At 43.7% G+C, this 21,105-nt stretch overlaps 1 protein-coding gene across 4 annotated transcripts in view; it reads right to left on the bottom strand.

The window, feature by feature from the left end:
• Positions 1-21,105, bottom strand: part of SERAC1 (serine active site containing 1) — a 125,011-nt gene that overhangs the window by 20,142 nt on the left and 83,764 nt on the right. For all 4 annotated transcript variants that reach the window (XM_030198408.1, XM_030198407.1, XM_030198409.1 and 1 more), the window contains 4 exons: positions 19,881-20,031; positions 7,585-7,726; positions 6,884-6,984; positions 5,529-5,626 (listed from right to left, as the gene is read on the bottom strand). In XM_030198408.1, coding sequence (XP_030054268.1) covers positions 5,529-5,626; positions 6,884-6,984; positions 7,585-7,726; positions 19,881-20,031 — 492 coding nt within the window. The remainder of the gene's footprint in view (positions 1-5,528; positions 5,627-6,883; positions 6,985-7,584; positions 7,727-19,880; positions 20,032-21,105) is intronic.

Raw genomic sequence — 21,105 nt, 5'->3', positions numbered from 1 at the left:
ACCGGTAGGGACTGGACGGGTGAAGTCAAATGCACCAACAAATCATTAGTAAAAGCCGATATCTTAAAATCATAGGTGCCTAATTTAACACCCCTGATCTCCGGATTCCCCATTATCTCCCGAATCAAAGGGTCCAATGTCAATGCAAAGAGTAGTGGAGGCATGGGACAGCCCTGTCATGTGCCACTAAACACTGGGAATGGTGCTGAGATATGTCCATTCACTGAAACCAGGGCAGTAGGCTAGATACAAGTCTGCTATTTTATGAAATACACTGAACATTCATCAGATGTGTCTGCATGCATGTGGCCTAAGAACTTGGCTAATTTCTCTGGCAAACAGATCTTGAGGATAAAAGTTCCCTATTCTTGTTCTAGCTAACTTGAAACATTTCTGAGTCTGTAATTCACTTTTCTATTCAAGTTTATCTTGTTTACCAGACAAAGCTCCAAGCTGGAGGGTTTCTTTCTTTCTTTTTTCTTGAGCAGCCTTTCTGCTGCAATCTCAGGTTCCCTGTTGCTGAATAAGAATTTTGAACAATTGGCTGGCTTTTGCAGTTTACCATAGCACCCATGAACCGCAGCAGACGCAGTAAAGTGTGCAAGGATTTGTGCATGGCTAGTACAAGATGAGTGTGGCTTTAACACACGATTTTGTGGGGGCAGAGATGCAGAAAAGAGTTTTGCACAGAAACTAACCCTGTGCAAAGCCTAGCATTAGACACTAGTGACAAATGATAATGATGAGGAAGTGTGCAGAAGCCTGAAGGCTGATCACAATGCTGGGGCTTTAACATTAAGTCCTCGGAGGCTTAAAAGGGTTAGCTCATTCTTCTGCAGTCATATAAGTGAGGATTTCATGCTCGTTTCTTCCTTTTCTGCCGGTATACAAAAACCAGCAACCTTTTTTGTTTTGGTTCCACAAAGAGTATAATAATAATACAAAAAGAGAACTGAAAGGGAGGTGTACTCATTCTTCTATAGTCACGGTCCTGCTCTAACAGTGCTAGAGCTGTGCACAGGAGAGACCTGCAGAGAAATAGGGTTTTGTGGGGATTACCGCAGCAACAGAAGCAATTTGGACGCAGTTCCTGCAGCGTTCCTGTGAAAGTGTAAGCTGCACCTGCGCCAGCCTCTCACCTACCAAGTACCAAGTTCTTTAAATGCTGCCTCCTCCTCCTTGCTTTAACAGCGCAGATGTGGAAAGTCTGACTTAATCCTCTCTGCTCCCGAGCTGGCACAGGCACAAGCAGCGCCAGTCTTAGGCCAAGGCGACCGAGGCAGACGCATAGGGCCTCGCGCTTAAGGGGGCCCCCCGCGCGGCGCGCCTCAACTCTGCCTTCACTTTCCTTCCAGGCCCGCCCATCCAACATCCTTCATTGCTGTCGCTGCCTTTTCTCCTGCGGCTCCATGTACGGCCGTCCGGGAGGCAGCGATCAGCATTGCCTGCCAGTGCCTGCCCTGAGATTGTGCTTCTCCCCAAGCTCCACCCCGCTCTTTTTTCGCTTATCGCGCAGCGCTGCCATTCAGACAGCCAGTTCCGCTCCCCACTGCCGCGTCCATCTGGCCCTCTCTGATGCACTTCCAGTTTAGTAGGGCTAGATGGATGCGGCAGAGGGGAGCGGAGCTGCCTGTGTGAATGGCAGCGCTGCGCGACGAGCGAAAAAAAGAGCGGCGCGGAGCCTGGGGAGAAGCACAATTTCAGGGCAGGCAGTGGCAGGCAACGTTGATCGCTGCCTCCTGGATGGCCATACACAGAGCCGCAGGAGAAAAGGCAGCGACAGCGATGAAGGATGTTGGATGGGCGGGCCTGGAAGACAGAACTAAAAAGTGCTGGACTTGGGGGGGGGGGGGGGGGGGGGGGGGGAGGGATAGTTTTGCCACAGTCGGACTTCTGAGAGGAGGGGGATTAGAGGGAACTGGGAAGGGAGAGAGCTGCTGGAGGTGGGAGGAAAAGGAGGAGGGGATTTGGATAGAAGGGAGAGAGCTGCTGGACATGGAAGGAAGAGGAGGAAGGGGCTGGAGAGCTGCTGGACAAGGGAGGAAGAGGAGGAAGGGACTGGAGGGAAGGGAGAGAGCTGCTGGATATGGGAGGAAGAGGAGGGGACTGAATGGAAGGGAGAGAGCTGCTGGACATGGGAGGGAGAGGAGGAAGGGGCTGGAGAGCTGCTGGACAAGGGAGGAAGAGGAAGAAGGGACTGGAGGGAAGGGAGAGAGCTGCTAGACATGGGAGGAAGAGGAGGAAGGGGCTGGAGAGCTGCTGGACAAGGGAAGAAGAGGAGGAAGGGGCTGGAGGGAAGGGGAGAGCTGCTGGACATGGGAGGAAGAGGAGGAGAGGATCTGGATGGAAGGGAGAGAGCTGTTGGATGTGGGAGGAAGAGGAGGAGGGGATCTGGATGGAAGGGAGAGAGCTGCTGGACGTGGGAGGAAGAGGGGGAGGAGAACTGGAGGGAAGAGAGAGAACTGCTGGTACGGCACAAGGAGGGAGGGAAGGGAAACATAGATACCAGACCAAGGAGATGAAGGAAAAGGGAACAAATATTAAACCTACAGCGTGAGTGAGGGAGGGAGGGAGGGTGGGGTGGTCAGGCAGGGAATCAAGCAACCAAACCAGATGCTGGAAAGGGGAAGGAGTGAGAGGGAGAGAAGCTGGATGGGGTACGGTCAGAGAGGGTAGAGATATATTGGCACTGGGGACAAATAGAGGGGAGAAGCTGGACAGAGAAATATAGGGACACAGAGAAAAGGAGATACTAAACATGGAGGAAGATAGAGGTACAGAGATGGAAGAATATGGATGGGTCCCCACCAAATTGATCTGCACAGGGCCCCGCACTCGCTAAAACCAGCCCTGGGCACAAGCATCAGAGGTCACCTGACCTACTGACGCATGCATGTGGCAACCTCTCAGCACACAGTGCCAGCGAATCAGAGACAAGTCTTACATGTGTGCACCAGAGTATTCCATGTTCAAACTTCCATTTCTTCCTTGCCTGCAGTGCTGAGAGAGAGAGAGACAGACAGACGCACATACAGAGAGCCAACCAGAATTATTTTTTTTTTTTTAGGTACCATTAAATTCTTGTGGGGACAGGTGGGAACGGGTTAAATTCTTGTGGGTACAGGTAAGATTCCAGCAGGAATGGGTTGGGAAGGGTTAGATTCCAGTGGGGATGGAAGGGAACAAGTTAGATTTCTGTCCCTGTCAACTCTCTAGTGCACAGGTTGGAATACAGAAAAATGACATCTATGACCAGAGTTACACATACATCATGTACTAGAATGGTATTCAGCATACAAATATTGCTTTTGCAAAAATGTTATGCACAGAGCACATCTGTAGATATGTGCACATGCTCAGACCTGTGCTCAAGTTCTACATTACATTAAAATCTTACAGCCTGCTACAACCAACAAGTTCTAAGAGGATAACAACAAGAAAAGGAGAAAAATACAAAAGGTTGAACAATCACAAATTTTAAAACCCAAGCACAATCTATAAATTATAAGACATATTTTCTAAAGAGAGAAGTCTTAAGTAATTTCCGAAACTCAAGGAGATGTTCTGTATGTCTTAAAAATGATGGAAGAAAATTCCAACTATAGGCTGCTTGATAAGTCAGAAAGGACTTTAGAGGACACCAAGCCTTTACTTTATGAACAGAAAGGAAATCTAACAAATAGAGATTTCTGGTAACTCTTCCATAATTCCTATTAAGAAAAACAAAGTGATCTATTAAATAACTCAGAATGTCGCCATGAAAAGCCCTGAAGGTCAGTACCAAAATTTTAAATTGCAATCTGGCTTCCACTGGCAACCAATGTAACTGTGACATGTAGGGAGAGATTGAGTCATATTTGCCAACCAGAAAGATAACTGCCACATTTTGTAACTTCAGAATTAAAGATTTTGTACATCCAATACAGACAGAATTACAATAGTCCAATAATGGCAAAATTAAAGACTACACTACTAAATAGAAAATCTTTGGGTCAAAATATTTGCAAATTACCCAGAGTTTTTTTTTTAATAATAAAAAGGATTTACTAACCACCTTGTTAACTTGGAGGAGTGGCCTAGTGGCTAGAGCACTGGGCATGACTTCCAGAGGTGGTCAGTTCAGATCTCACTGCTGTTCCTTATGATCTTGGGTAAGTCACTTAACCCTCCCATTGCCTCAGGTACCAACTTAGATTGTGAGCACTCCAGGGACAGGGAAATACCCAGTGTACCCGAATATAACTCACCTTGAGCTACTACTGAAAAAGTGTGAGCAAAATCTAAATAAATAAATAAATAAATAATAATAATAATAAATTTAAACAAAGTTGACTATCTAAACGCCTAAGACTAAAACTCTTGAAACTGTATTGAGGGTTATGTCAGAATTACCTACAGTAACTTAATGATAGGATTGTCTCTTTGAAAGGCTAAAAGACCAATCCAAAAAAATTTAGTTTTTTCTTTAACTTCAGCCTAAATGAATGTACTAATCCTCAACCACCTGTACGAAGCGCAACAGATTAAAGTCATGAGAAGAATTGCCTGGCATGAAAGATACTAGTATTGTGATATCGTCTGCATATATGTAAAACTGCAACTGGAGTAACTCCAAATAATCTGCTAGAGGTTTCATAAGAATATTAAACAATGAGGGCGAAAGGGGAGACCCCTGAGGAACTCCACACACCACATCCCAAGGGTCAGAATAATCAGCCTGCATTTTCACCCTATATGATCTAGCAAGAAAACCTTGGAACCAAGATAACACTGGGCCCTTAATCCCTAGAGTCAAGGAGTAGCACCATGATACTGTGGTCTACTAGGTCAAAGGCACTAGACAAGTCAAATTGAATAATAATCGAACTTTGGCTCAGTAATTTCTGGCCAGATGTAACCAAAGAGCAGACCACGGTTTCAGTGCTAAAGTCCTGACAAAAGCCTGATTGAGGTCCATGCAGTAATTGAAACTTGGCCAAAAAAAGATTCAACTTCTCAGTTACCCAGCCTTCCATCACTTTGATAAACAATGGGATGGATGCCACAGGTCTATAGTTTATCACATCAGATACATCACTTTTAGAATTTTTGTTGGTGTCAAAACAATGCCACTGAGGAGTAGGGAAGCTGCCAAGATGTAACTGTAGATTCAGCCAATTAGTAAAGAAACAAATAAAACTAGGACTAGGAGACCTCATAAGAGGGATCATTATCCAAATAACAATAAGATGATGCAAACCTTTTTAGTAACTTGGTGACCTCTACAGCTGTTATAGGTTTGAAAACTTCCCATAACCGATCAGATGGTAAACCCATATCCTTATTAATCAGGTAGGGTTCGATATCTTGTTTATCAGGTAAGGTGTTTCAAATAGAGCATACTTTTTCCTTAAAATAAATTGCCAAATTAGAGGCAGATGGACAGCAATTTCAAGTAGTGTCAGTAACTGAAAAAAGTGAATGTACTAATTTAAATATCCCAAAAGCTGATTTTGATAGTATGCTCAAATGTGATATGTGGTACTCACCTCCCATGCTGTGGGAGATCCATACTATGGGCCTGTCTCCAATGCCTGCAGCTTTCAGCTTTCTAAGAAGTTCATTGCTTCTGTATGCGATGGATTTCCTGCCAGATAAGACAGGTTAGATGTATCTAATTTATCTGACTTCACTAAATTTGAGAAATACTCTTAGTTTTAACCACAAGAATTAATTTTCAGACTTCAGTTCTGCCTGTTACACGTTGTAGGATTTTTCTTCTACAACCTCTCCAATTTCTTACACTCTAACAAAAGTTCCTTTGTAAACCATTTATCTGACCTCCTGATAGTTTTACATGTAGGGCCCTGTTTACTAAGCCATGCTGTAGGCATATATGGGAGTTTCTAGCGTTAGTGTGTGCAAAAGTTTAGCATGAGCTAAACATGCTAGCATGCCTTAGTAAACAGAGCCCTTAGTTTTTAATGAAGAAATCTCACCCAATACCTGGGCTGTAATAGAATCCCAATAACATGCTAGCAGATACAGAAAGTGATTGCCTCAGAAATATGCAGGTTTACTGGGCTCACATTTCTAAAGCCAAGACAAACCAACACAGACAGGGATCTCATGGTTTTCTGTTCTGTATTTGTTCTGGCATGCTCCAAGAAAGTACAGAAGTGTAACTGTATTCTTATTTTCAGACTTAAAGTATGATTATTCATTTATGTCACAGGAAAATAAATGTTAGAAATATAGGGTCCGATACTCAGCCCGTGGTGGTAAATGGCTTGTAAGCCATACAAAGTGGTGGGCTGAATTAACCCCAGATATTCAATGCAAGGGAATAATCAGTCTCCAGCACTGAATAGTGTGGCTATCTGGGAGTTAAATGGGCACCGACCGAAATTCAGACTGGTGCTCGGTTAACTCGGCAGAAGAAGTTAAGATAGCGTTTTTGCTGTTCTAACTTTATTCATATATTTAACAGATTAGTGGTCTGAATATTGCTGTTAAATGGCTAAGTAGTGCTCTGCCCAACACTATCCACAGACCACATCTAACCTAGCAGATTAGAGAATGCTAGTTAACTACCTGGTTAAGTGCCACTGAGTATCAGCGGCTTACCAGCTCAATGGAGTTTAACTAGGCAAGAGCCTCTCCTGCCCAGTTAAACCCCTTTGAATATTGACCTCATAATTAGACATGAGCGCTCTCCTGCAAAGCAAAACTGTCTTTCTCACTGGCCATAATCATGGGTATAGTAGAGCACAGTAGTAAAAGAAATATGCAGCACAGCTCTCTAACAGTTCCCAAGCTCACATGTCTGAGTTCTAAGAATAGGCACTAGAGGAGGGAAGAGGGTGCAGAGACTTTCCACTTTCTCTCTCACTGCTCAGTTTACCTGTAGTTCTCTTCAGGGCACTTTGCCTTCCAGTCACTCACATGGGTATCATATTCCACAGATATAATTCTGAGAGCAGGACAATCAGCTGCTAGCCATGTCTACATCAAAAGCAAATTAAAGCAAACGTACATTCATCAGGGCCTCATTTCAAGAGTTTTCACAAAGCCATGGGATCAAAGAGGTGACATGAACAGTTTCTATCATTAAGGAGAGGATTTTGGCATCATGGTGTAAAAAAAAAAAAAAAAAAAAAGACTCAAATTTTGGACAGGTCTAGAGAGTTCCAGAGCTCTGCCTAGTCGCGTAATTTAAAGTAGGCAATGGAAATACTGTACTTGGGTCTGACTGTCCAGTATGAGGGGCACACTCACCTTGCTAAGTGAAGGGAAACCTGCAAATTGATATATATCAAGGAAAGCATCTGTTCACTTAAGTGGATTGAAAGAGCCAGTTTTCCTTCAGAATGGTATAGGGAATTTTGGGCATTCTATTTTTTCACTTTCTGTTGTATGCTTCAGAGGAACAGTTTGCCGCGTTATAAAACTAAATTTCTATGTAATGGAGTATAGCTTGTGATCACTACTACGGCTCTAGTAATTTGGGCTATACAAGTATGTTATTCCCTCTCACGACAGAGTTCTACATTTCCTCCTTCTTCCTCATAGACGGCAGAAAGGATCACCCGTAATCACTCTTACCTTTGGCCAGCATGCTGTATAATCCTCTTCCTCCTCAGAGTCCCCTTCCTCTATAGTTGCATCACTGTCCTGCTGCCGCCATGTTTTAAATGCTGCGCCCAAAAGGCCATGAACAAACAGGACATCTGCTTTCACAGGCTGACTAATGGTCAGAAAAGAAATGTAAAAGTGTGAGGTGTATCTTTTCAGTTCAGATTAAAGTGGAACAAGACTAGAACTAGGCCTATATCCAATGAAATAGCAAGGAGGGAGAATGGGAGTAACTCTTCCACTACAGGACTAGCTTCTTTGATTTCCCTTTTTTTGAAAGTCGGGGCCTATATTACATTCTGATAGGAGTCCTCTTAATAGGACTGAAATGATCCCATCATCCAATGAATATTAATTATGACAGCAAAACTACTCACCTGTAGCAGATGTTCTCCGAGGGCAGCAGGCCAAGTATTCCCACGTCTGGGTGACGTTATCTGACGGAGCCCAGTGCAGATGATGCCTAGTGTATACAGACAGTAGAAAATGCTACCAGCATCTCACTGTGCAAACGCCTTCCTGCTCAACATGCAAGTGCAGGTTCCTTGGTAGAATAATATAGCTGAAGGAATACAACTCTTAGGGGAGGTGGGAGGGTATGTGAGAATATGTGGCCTACTGTCCTTGGAGAATACCTGCTATACAGGTGAGTAACTTTGCTTTCTCTGAGGACAAGCAGGCCATTAGTATTATCATATCTGAGAATCCCTAGCTACCAGGCTAACCAAAAACAATGCTAGGACAATAGGGACTCAGTGTCGAGGCCTTGAAGTCAATCAACCTTAAACTATATACAATCTAGTTCTGGAGGTGAAGCCGGGAACAAAACAAAACTGGGCCTAGGAGGATGGATTCTAGACACCAAACCGGCTGCCTCATCAGGTATCCAGCTCAAAGCGGTAGTGAGATGTCAAATGTGTGGACCCAAGACCACAATGCAGCCTTGCAAATTTCCTCAACAGAGGCTGATCTCAAGTGGACTACTGATGTAGCCATGGCTCTGATATTATAAGCCTTGACGTGACCCTTTAGAGTCTGTCCAGCCTGGGTATAAGTGAAGGAGACGAAATTTTCTAGCCAACTGGAAATAATGTGTTTACCAATGGCTACCCCCATCCTGTTTGGGTCAAAAGAAGCAAAAATATGGGTGGACTGTCTATGGGATTTAGTCCACTCCAGATAGAAGGCTAAGGCTCGCTTGCAGTCTAAGGTATGCAGTACACTTTTGCCAGGATGGGCATGCAGCTTTGGGAAAAATTTTGGCAGAACAATTAACTGGTTAAGATGGAACTCCAACAGTACCTTAGGAAGGAACTTAGGGTGCGTATGAAGACTACTCTGTTGTGATGAAACTTCGTGTAAGGTGGATCAGCTACTAGGGCCTGAATCTCACAGACTCTGTGAGCTGATGTGACTTCCACCAAAAACAAGACTTTCCAGGTTAAATACTTCAGATGACAGTAGTCAAGTGGCTCAAAGGGAGCGCTCATCAGCTGGGTTAGAATGATGTTGAGATCCCATGACACAGTAGAAGTTTTGAACGGGGGCTTTGACAACATTAAACTTCTCATGAATCGAACAACTAGAGGCTGTACAGAGATGGCTTACCCCCTACAGGGCTGATTGAAATGAGATGTACCCTTACAGAGTTGGTTTTTAAACCAGACTCAGATAGGTGCAGGAGGGTATTAAAGTAGTTTTTGTGTAGGGCAACAGAAAGGATCTAGGGCCTTGCCTTCACAATAGACAAAAAACCTTTTCCATTTAAAAGAATAACACGAGGGGTCACGTGACGCGATGCACGCGAGCGGTCACTAAAAGATTAGCTCCGTGCCCTCTCTCGCATTCTAAGCTAAAACCCTCGAACTAAAAAACGGAAACCGGCTAAAATTTAAAATAAAGAACCCGTGAGGCTTACCCATCCACCTATCTTTTTGGATCGGAGGTCCGAAGTAGCAATGGCCGCTAAATCGCTTCGTAAAGGAAAAGCGGGAGAAGACAAGATGGCGGCACCGGCGAGCCCATCGAATTTGTCAGTTAGCTCAGCATGGACCGCCGAAATAGTGGGAGAAGTAACAGCAGCCCTGGAAGTTATTCTAGACAAAAAATTACAGGGACTGGACTCCAAACTAGTAGGTTTACAGAGCGATATGGCGCAACTCGCCCAGGATATGGCGGGCTTTCAACAACGAACGGGGGCCCTGGAAGACCAAGTTACAACTATGGAACAGAGGTATGGTAAACTCTTAAAAACAGTGGAAACACAAGCCGAAAAGATAGAAGACCTAGAGAATAGGTCTAGACGTAATAACTTGCGTTTTGTTGGGCTACCTGAGGATATAGGGGAAAAAGAACTTCGCCCTTTCCTAGAGAAATGGTTAATGAGAGAACTAAAGCTGCAATCAGAAATGGGGCCCCTAATCATTGAGAGAGCCCATCGAATAGGCCCTATGCGACAAAGCGTGGGGAGGCCCAGAATAGTGATATGCCGAATACTTAACTTTAACCATAAAACTGCAATAATGCAGGCCATACGTGGTGGAACACCTCTGACTTATAACAATCAAAAAATCCTGTGTTTTCAAGATTATTCGAGCGCAGTGGCCGCGCAGCGGAAGGCTTTTTCACCGACGTGCTCACAACTAGTGCAACACAAGGTCAAATTCGCGCTGTTGTACCCAGCAAAATTAAAGATCTTTTACCAATCATCTGTTAAAATTTGTGAGACGGTCCTGGAAGCACAGCAATACATTAGACAAATACTGAGTGAAGGAGATGAATGACGGATCAGGCTGAGACTGGGAAAGACATGGAATAAAACAGTTGAATGTTGGAATTAAATCATGGACAATGCTGAAAAAGTTGATTTAAGGAAGTTAAATCTTTTGGATAAAATGACCTCAGTGATATAAAGCGACAGCCGGAGTTGGTATGATTACAGATAAATTCGGGGGTCACAGTAAACATAAGAACTGAATGATTATCGGCTCAGCTCCAGACCCTGACGGAGGCTCAGGGTTGAGTAGCAATGACATACATGGAAGCATCAACTGGAATACAATGGATTACAAACTCGGAAATGAAGCGGCAGAAACACTGCGAGTAGAAACTTTCAGAAGTTGAATAACAAAACCAAGTGCCCAGGAAGACATGATTCGGGGTGGAATAATGGGGACTACAATTTAAGAAATAATCAGGACGTGGTTTGAGCAGCCAACACGGAATACAAGTGGCCCATGACGGGCTATAATAAGAATAAAAGGTGGAGGCCGCAACCTGAACAACCCTATTATACTTTTGGATTACAATTGCTGATGGGATGAGGCAACATGATCGTCCGTATACAGGAGTGTGGATTACAACTGCTGAATGAATAAGCAACAACCAAGGCGAGCAACCACAGTCAATAATACTATCGCTAACCAACAAGAGTGGAACTTTTGAAATAACATGGAAGATACACTGGAAGAGTTTCGGCTGGTCTTCCGGAGAAGCTGGAATTGAACATTTACAAAGACAATGCTTAGTAGATAAAACCATGTCATCTTGTTAAGATGGAAAGGAGGGAGACGGGGATGATGCTATACATGCAAGTTGTGAAAACACTAGATTAAGGAAATCATAACGTTATTGGTTAATGTTGGAGTTAATATATATAATATACAATGGGCCCCAATTATAGGAGAGGGCATAACCACAAGATGGGAAAATGTTATATTGAAACAGTTATTTAGAATTACAGATCACTGAATATGATAAGAGATGCCCTTGAATATGAGAAGAGAGAGGGAGGAACGGGGAATTCATATAAGGGCTCACATATAGAAGAGGGAAGTAACCTTGCAATAGAAGCTTAATTATAAGGAATGTAGAGAGAGGCGTAAACGTGATTAGTCCCATACTAGGGACGGAACGTAGAGGGTTAATAGGGAACATGGGAGGGAGGGTAATAGAAGGGAGGGAGGGGATGTTAAGGGGAGGGAGGAGTTGGGGAAGGATAGGGCGTAGGGGAAAGCAAATAGACGTAAACAAGATAAGGAACAAGGAAGAGAGAAAAAATGATACTATGCAGCAAAAGAGAATGTGTGGGGACTACATGATAAGAGGGGGGAACCATAGGCTGGGGTGGTTGCTCCCGGATGATAAAGAGCTTCTGTGGGTGATCCGTAGCCACCACAACACGTGAAAGATGGTTAAAATAGTGACCTGGAATGTGGGAGGCATCGGGTCGCCAGTGAAGCGCTCTAAGATATTAAAATATCTACAGAGAATCAAAGCAGATGTCGCTCTTTTACAAGAGACACACCTAAAGGAGACAGAACAGGACAAACTTAAAAAATGGTGGGTGGGAGAATGTATTGGATCGCCTGCAAAGGGGAGAAAAGGCGGAGTGGTTGTCCTCATAAGAAAAGGGGTGGTGGACAAGATTTGCGATGTAATTAAAGATTCAGAGGGAAGGTACATTTTTTGTAAGGTACTTTTGGCAAAGAGGCAGATAATATTGGGCAGTATTTATGCACCAAACCAAATGGATAAAAAATTTTATCGACAACTATTGGGGCATTTAATAGGAGAAGACTCTTCCAGATTAATTTTGGGAGGAGACTTTAATACAGTATGGGACCCGCAGATGGACAAATCTAATGCCACACAGACACCATCTCACTGGATGTCAAAAGGTCTACCGAACTTGTGTTCACTTTTGGGCCTATTGGATATCTGGAGAGTGCTCCACCCACAAGATAGAGATTACACACATATGTCCAGAGCACACAACACGCAATCAAGGATAGATTACCTGCTGGTGTCACGTACATTAATGGGAGAGATACAGGATACTCAAATAGGACCTTATGCAATATCGGATCATGCAGAAGTTTGGGCGAATTGGAAACCTGGGGAGGAGGGAGGTAAAGTTAGACAGTGGACATTCCCAAGTTACTTGACCCATAATGTGGGATTTAGGGAACATTTGATGAAAACTTGGAAAGAATATAAACTTTTTAATGAGAATACAGCCTCCGACCCAATAATATTCTGGGAAGCGGCGAAAGCGGTCCTAAGAGGAGAGATCATTAGTTATGTAAGCCAATTTAAAAAAGCTAGAGACAGAGAGATACTGAGGCTAGAAAAAGAAATTGTAACATTGAGGAAAAGATATGATGGGTCTTCCAGCGCTCAACTGAAGAAAGAATTGGTATCAGCTCAAGTAGCTCTAAATACTATTATACATGAGAGAGAGATGAAGTCACAAGCTTATTATAAATTTCAATTATATAAGTATGGCAGTAAGGGGGGAAAGATGTTGGCCAGACTTATTGCCCAGAAACAGACATCGAGAAGAGTTACAACTTTAAAGGACGAGAAAGGAAAAATGTGCTTTAAAGATGTGGAAATCCAAAATATTTTTAAAACTTTCTACCAGAACTTATATGCAGAAGAACATAACTCAGGTCTTCCGAGCAATTTATATTTAGAGGGGGTGGCCCATCCGGTTCTCTCTGAAAGGGAACAAAAAATATTAAATGAACCAATAAATATTGATGAAGTACATTGGGCAATAACTAATAGCTCTCCAGGGAAAGCGCCAGGACCGGATGGGCTAAGAGTAGAATTTTACCAACTATTAGGAGAAGAAATACAGCCTGCACTGGTAGAGACTTTCAATGGGTGGGTAGAGAGAGGATTTCTTCCTAGACAACTGAACATGGCTCAAATTATTTTGCTACCCAAACCCAAACGAGATCATACCTTGCCGGAGTCATATCGACCTATTTCTCTATTGAACTGTGAAATGAAGATATTTGCCAAGATATTGGCAGGACGCATGAGCCGCGTATTACCAAATTTAGTGCAAGAGGGACAAGTGGGATTTGTCAAAGGAAGATCAGTTGCTAAAAATTTGAGGAGAATTATCACAGCGCTGGAACATGTAAAGAGGGAGTTACAACCAACCTTGATGATCAGTTTTGATGCCGAGAAGGCATTTGATCGAGTTGACTGGAACTATATGTTCGACACGCTAAATGCCTATGGCTTTGCAGTGTGGTTTGTCACAGCAATTAGAACACTATACACATCCCCGCAAGCTAGAATAACGGTCAATGATAATTGCTCGGAGGCTTTTGAAATACAAAGAGGAACTAGGCAAGGATGTCCCCTATCGCCACTTCTTTTTGCATTATACTTAGACCCCCTGATTAGAGATATTGTGGATATGACGGCCATAAGAGGAGTGGTGTTGGGGAAACAGGAATTCAAATTGGCTGCCTTTGCAGATGATTTATTAGTTATACTTACAAACCCAGAAGAGTCCTTACAAGTCTTACTGGAAGTGTTTAAAGAATTTGGAACCTATTCTGGGTTCAAACTAAATCTGGAGAAATCAGAAGCATTGGTTAGTAATATACAGAATACAGCGACTTGGCAGGGAACGTTTCCATTGAGAAGAGCAACTAAATCGTTTCGATACTTGGGTATACAGTTGACGCCAGATGTGGTAGAATTATACTCACTTAACATTAAGATGCTGTTGACTCAGACTAGACACCAACTCGCAAGTTGGAGTCAGTTGCAGTTGTCGCTGATGGGTAGAATATGCCTAATTCGTATGGTGATCCTACCTAGATGGTTGTATGTTATGCAGACCATACCAATATGTATAATGGGTAAAGATCTGAAAACATTCACTAAGATGGTAATGCAATTTTGCTGGGCCAATAAGAAAGCTAAGATGAAACAACAGTTCATGATGGGTAACTGGCAACAGGGAGGGCTGGGATTACCAGACTTGAAGTTATACAATATGGCTTGTTTAATGCGACATGTGAGGGACTGGATATTTGGAACGACATTGTATACACCATTAGCGTTAGAACAGGAATACTTTGGTCAGTGGCGATTGGAATCCCTGATACAATTAGAAACGCCGCAGATCCCGGAGATACACAGGAATAACCTACTACTAAAATCGCTTAGGAGAGCGTGGCAATTCTTGGGGAACAGATTGAAGATGGGGAGAGGAGTAACAGAATTATTAACAATTAGAGGAAACCCAACCTTTACAGCAGGTATAGAAAACCCAGTTTTTCAGCGATGGGCAGAGAGAGGTTTGGAATGTCTGGAAGACGTACTAGATGAAAGTGGGAAAATTAAATCTTTAGATCAACTGTTGGGTGCAGATACAATTCAATGGGGTGACACATTTGCGCACTGCCAACTGAAGCATTTTATTCAGTCACTAGATCAAGGCCGATTGGAACAGAAACAGGGATTGAAGCTAAAAAAATTCTTCCTAGAGATTTCTGAAGAAGCACCATCAATTTCAGGGATACATAAGGCACTGTGGACACATGAGAAACCCAAAAACTTTCAAAAGTTAAGAGAGCGCTGGGAGAAAGACTTAGGAGTTACACTAGTGGGATGGGATGTAGAAAGGCAACTGAAGGGGATACCGAAATTGGTCAGTGGAGCCCAGTATAGGGAATGTGCATTCCGTTTTATACACCGAGCATATATGACACCTGCACAACTAGCAAAATTCGGGGGATTGCAGACGCCCTTGTGTGTGAGATGTGGGAGAACAGATAACACATACTACCATAGTTTTTGGAGCTGCTGGAAGGTTAGAAGATTTTGGGGAAAAATAACTCATTACATATCACAACTTTTAGGCCACAAGCTGGCAGGCACATCAGTGCAGATGCTGTTAAATTTACCGGGATCATTTAGAGGTCAAATACTGGAACATAATATATTTTTACGTAAAACAACACTGTTGGCAAAGAAATGTATCTTGCAAAACTGGACGAATGACATAGGACCAGATTATTGGCACTGGCGGAACCTCACCCACCAGTTAATGATGTGGGAAGCAAAAGAAGCCAACCGTTCATTGAAAAGAAAGAACACATTTATGAAAATTTGGGGTGCTTATATAGACTCTCTGTCTCATAAGGGAAGAAGTTTGGTCCTCAACACACTAAGATGTTAATAACACATATGTATCATTTTCAAATGGGGGGCGGGGGGGGAGGGGGGGTTGAGGGAGGTGGGAGGTGGGAGGGGGAGGAAAAGAAAATCTTTGGAGACAATAGCCACAAGTTGTTGTAAAAACTTTATTTGTCAAAAATGGTTTCAATGATTGTAAAAAAGTTTCTGTTGTGTCTTCAATAAAAACGTTGAAACATAAAAGAATAACACCTCTTAGTGGAACCTTTTCTGGAAGCAAGCAAGATTTTGGAGACACTTTCAGGCAGAATCAAGGACTGAAATTCTACGCGCTCAACATCCAGGCTGTGAGAGTCAGGGAATGGAGGTTGGGATGCAGAAGGGGACCTTCATTCTATGTTATGAGAGTCAAAAAACATTCCAATCTCCATGGCTCCTTGGAGGACAGAATGAGAGGGAACCAGATCTGTCTCAGCCAGAATGGAGCAATCAGGATAATTGTTTCCCCGATCCTGCCGGAGTTTCATCAAAGTCTTCTCATATGCATACAAAACACCCCCCAATGAAGGAGAAAGGCATCTGATGCTTGCCTGCCGTGTGGATCTGAGCCTGGAGAAGAACTGAAAGACCTTGTTGAAATGAGTGGCGAAAAGATCCACCAAGAAGCTGACCCACTCTCGGAAGATCCTGTGGGCTAGGCCCATATTGAGATACCACTCGTGAGGTTGAATTACCTTGGCTCAGTCTGTCTGCCAAGCTGTTGTCCTTGCCAGTCAAGTACGTTGCTTGTAGTACCATCCCGTGAAGGAGGGCCCACTGCCACATCCGTACTACCTTCTGGGTAAGTATGGGTAAGATCCCATACTCTTCTGCTTCTTCAAATAATACTTTGCAACCTGATTGTTGATTTGGATGAGAAAAATTTGGTTCTGTAGCCAATCTTTGAAAGTCTTTAGAGCATTCCAAATAGCCTTTATCTCCAGAAGGTTGATGTGGAGATCTGTTTCCTGATCAGACTACACTTCCTGGGTGCGAAGCCCATCCACATGATCCCCCCCAATCCCAAGTTTGATGCATCAACTGTCAACACCTTTTGAGGAGATGGCATTTGGAATAGGAGTTCCACAGTCAAAATGGGCCAAGTAGTCCACCAGAGGAGGGATTGAACAAGCTCTGGAGGAACTCTGATGACATCCACTAGGCTCCCTGTAGTTCCAGTGGGAAGCCAGAGTCCATTGAGCACCTTTCAAATGGAGGCAAGCCATGGGAGTGACATGCACTGTGGAGGTCATGTGGTCTAACGATCTCAGTATCTGCTGAGTTGTGACCTCCCTGCTGTTATCAGGGTATCTGGTGAAAACCCTGGGAGCTGATATGAAATCTGAAATGCTTCCCAGTCACAGGAAGTATCAAATTGTAAGTATAGGCATCCTTCAAGTTCAGAGAGCATAGCTCTTCTTGTTCCTGAATCATGGGGAGAAGGGTGCCTAGGGAAATCATCCTGAACTTTTCTTTGACCAGAATTTGTTCAGAGCCAATCTGGGATGCGATGAAATCCCCCCCCCTCCCCCCCATTTTCTTGGGCAAAAGAAAGTACCTGGAATAGAATCCCTTCCCTTTTTCTCTGAGTGGCATGGGTTCAACTGCATTGGCCTGAAGATTGGCAGAAATTTCCTCTACAAGTACCTGCTTGTGCTGAGAGCTGACACAAGATGCTTTTGGCAGGCAATTTGTGGTTTCTGTCACCATTAAAGTGTGTAACCAAGGCGGACCTTTTGAAGAACCCACTGGTCGGTGGTTATAAGGGACTACCTTTGACGATAAAAATTCAGCATCCCTTCCACTGTTAGGCTGACTATGATGGATGGTTACTTGGATAGCAGCTATGCTCGCCTGGAGCCAGTCAAAAGCTCGCCCTTTGCTTTGACTAGGGAGCCGGCTGGCCTTTCTGGGGTCAGGACTGATGTGGCTGGGAGAACTGAGGCTGAGGCTGCTGGATAGAACGGGAAGGCAGTGAAAACCTATGCCTTTGAGAATAACAGGTTCATTGCCTAGGCCCAGTCGAAAACCTCCTAGCAGAGGAGGACTAAGCTAGAGGCTGCCGAGAGGAAGACTGAATGGTGCCAATATGTTTCTTGATGAGGTCTGCAACCTCCTCCACCTTGTCCCCAAAAAGATCATCTCCTCAGCATGGTGTGTCCACTAACCTCTCCTGAACTGCTGGTTCGAGGTCACAGACACACAGCCATGAGAGCCTGAAAATGCCTGCACACATAGCAGAGAGTCTGGATGCAATATCAAAGGTGTCATGTGCCCCAGCCAGATATTTCCTGCACTCCAGCTACTTGTTGGCCAACTGGCGAAGCTCTGCGGCCTGCTCCTGAGGGAGCAAGTCCGTAAAACTGAGTGTACTGGGCACCAAACACTTCAAATATATTCTTGTGTAGAGCTGGTAGACTGGATGCAGTTAATGAGAATCGAGGCCCGATAAACATTTCTCCCTATAGAATCCAGAGTCTTGAGCCTTTCTATCTGGAGAAGCTGAGACATGAGTCCTGAAACTTCTGGCTCATTTGAGAGTGGATTCGACCATCAGAGAGTGGTGACCCAATTGCGCCCACTCAAATCCGGGAGCCTTTTGGATATGTTGCCGAGTACCCACCTTCTTTGGTGCAACACACACTGAGAGGGGAGATTCCCAATTCTTCATCAGTGCATTTTTAAGGATAGGGTGAAATGGAATTGTAACCCCTTTCTTCAGAGGAGATTCATAGTCCAGGACAGATAAAATTTCTGCCCTAGGCTCTTCCTCCATCTCCAACTTAAATGAGATTGCTGAAGCTATCTCCTTCACAAAACCTGTGAATGAGAGACTCTTGGATGGAGATTTATGCCTCTCTTGAAGTGGGGAGGGGTCAGAAGGGACTCCATATGACTCCTCCTCCAAGAAGTAATGTGGATCTTCATCTGACTCCCATGAGTGGTCCAAGTCTGACTCCTTGCAATACTCGATGGGCAGACTGAGTCTATGTGTACCCTGGCTTAGTGGAACCATGTCCACGCCCTATAGGGTGTTGAGGTACAGTCCTCTGAGACTTTGGGGAAGCTTCATCCCAGTGGCGTAGCCACAGGTGGACCTGAGTGGGCTGGGGTCCGCCCACTTAGGGCTCAGGCCCACCCAACAGTAGCACATGTTTAGTGGTATCTGGTGGGGATCCCAATCTCTGCCAGCTGATAACGAAAACACTGCTCTCCATGATAATGGCACCTGCACATTCTCAGTTTTTAGCGCATACTTGCTACAGACTGCCAAGGTGGAAAGAAGTGTTATCCCACCAGCTGAGATATTTTTTTTTGGTGGTGGGGGAGAACACTTGGTGCCCACCCACTTCTTGCCTAGGCCCACCCAAAATCTGTTGTCTGGCTACGCCCCTGCTTCATCCCCTGATGAAGAAAGAAGGCTACTCCACAGGCAGACAAGACGGAGCCTCAGGAAGGAGTTAAGGCTGAACCACAGCTTGATTAAGCACCCTCAATGCCTAAGCGGAGTGCAACTGAAACATCTCTGCCAGCTCCTCCCTGAGAATAGCCTGGTGTGGCTCCGAGGACAGGAACTGGAAAAAGCTAGGGAGCCAGTTCAGGCGCTTCTCTGGTACCAGTGATGCTCGATGCCAAAGTTGGATGTGCTAAAACCAGCAAATAAATAGCAATTAAGCATTCAAATTTGAAGAAAGGTGTATTGAACTTTGTACCACACAGAGGTTGTATCAGCTTCTGATCAGGTAGGGATTCACTTTAACATATAATTTGACCAGGGGTACCTAAACTTTAGTACATAACTATGGGGCATAATTATCAATGTGGGCTACTGTTAAGACATGTTATTTTACCACTGGCTTGAATAATTGTATCAGAGGTCCCATTTTATGGAATGAGACCTAGTTAACAACCACTGGAGTTAAAAGTAAAATAACGTGCCCCCTATAAACATATGTCTCTAGAAATTCCGTTTTCAAATAGCTCTGTCCTAATAGGTCCTTTGTCAATTACAAGTAAAATGAAATGGGATCTGTAAGCACTTTAAGAAATCAGATCAAAGTTCCATAGTACATTCTGCACAAATATTTTCTTGCTTCCAGAAATGTAATTCTTGGGCAAAAGATGATCTGTTTCAGATTTGGGTGGGAAACTGACTTGCAGACCTCCTGCTCTACTTCCTTCTCAACTGCTATTTACAGTAAAAAGCTAGTTATAAATGTGTATGTCTTTAGAAAAAGAAAGCAGAGTTCACAAGATCACAACCTCTTACTACTCACCTGCTGCGGCACTGTGGGTGCAGCACATAGACCCCGTCGTAATACTTTTCTTGTACTGTGGCCCTGTCCAGATTTGCCAGAGCCCTGGCTGCATGGGAAGACTGGATAATATGAGGTGACTTCATTCCTTCTGCTAGGATGGAAATCCAACCTATCAAATAAAAAAGGAAGTGTTATAGGTGGGCTCACATCCTAGGGCTATATCTAAAGACCTGATCTATGATCATTTCTGAAGGTGCTTTAGGTCAATAAATGATAAAGAATACTAGTGAGCTTTGATGAGGACACAGTAGAAATTATAAATAAGAATTCTTTTATTGGCTCCTACAGACTATAGGAAGTCTATACCCCTTTCCCAAATGTTCACCTTATAGCCTGGAAGAAAAATGCATTAAAACAGTGTTTTCTATTTACCTTTTGAGAGTTTTTTTTTTTTTTTTTTTTTAAGATTTACTTTCACTACTGTGGCATTCTCTGGGAGGGAGAAGGGGGTGAAGTAATGGAGGAAAGCCTAGTGATGCTGAATGCTTGTTTAGTGTGAAACAAGGTGAAATTGTTGGCAGAGGTGTTGTGGGAGCATGAATGGGGGATAGCACATATCACAGAGACATGGCTGAAGGAGGGTAGCTGGTGGTTGGGGGTCAGCTTTACCCAGGGGGTAAAAGAAAATCCTTCAGAAAATAGAAGAAGGATCCAACTGAAAATAAATAAGAAACTGCATAAGGAATGGCAAGTCAAATGCAAAACACTGATAAGGAAAGCAAAACGATTGAAAAGAAGATTGCGTTGGAGGCAAACACATATAGTAAAAACTTTTTTAGGTATATTAGAAGCTGGTAAAAAATCAGTTGGACTGCTAGATGACTGAGGAGCAAAAATGGCACTCAGGAAAGACTACAGCATTGCAGAGCAATTAAATGAATTCTTTCCTTTGGTCTTCACTGAGGAAGATGTGGCAGAGATACCAGTGCCAGCAATGGTATTCAATGATGATCAGTCAGAGAAACTGAAACAAATCTCTATAAACCTGGAAGATGTAAAGGAGCAATTTGACGAATTGGAAAGTAGTGAATCACCTGGACCGGATGGTATACATCCAGAGTACTGATAGAATTGAAAATTAACTTGCAGAGCTATTAGTTAGTAATAATTTTTAAAAGAGTTCCAGAAGTGATCTGGGAAATTATAGACGGGTGAGCCCGATGTCAGTGCCAGGCAAAATGGC

Source organism: Microcaecilia unicolor, chromosome 3 (genome assembly GCF_901765095.1).
Source record: "Microcaecilia unicolor chromosome 3, aMicUni1.1, whole genome shotgun sequence".
Taxonomy (NCBI): Eukaryota; Metazoa; Chordata; class Amphibia; order Gymnophiona; family Siphonopidae; genus Microcaecilia; species Microcaecilia unicolor.
Note: the sequence above shows the minus strand (reverse complement) of the source record. Positions and strands in the feature narration are given on the sequence as shown.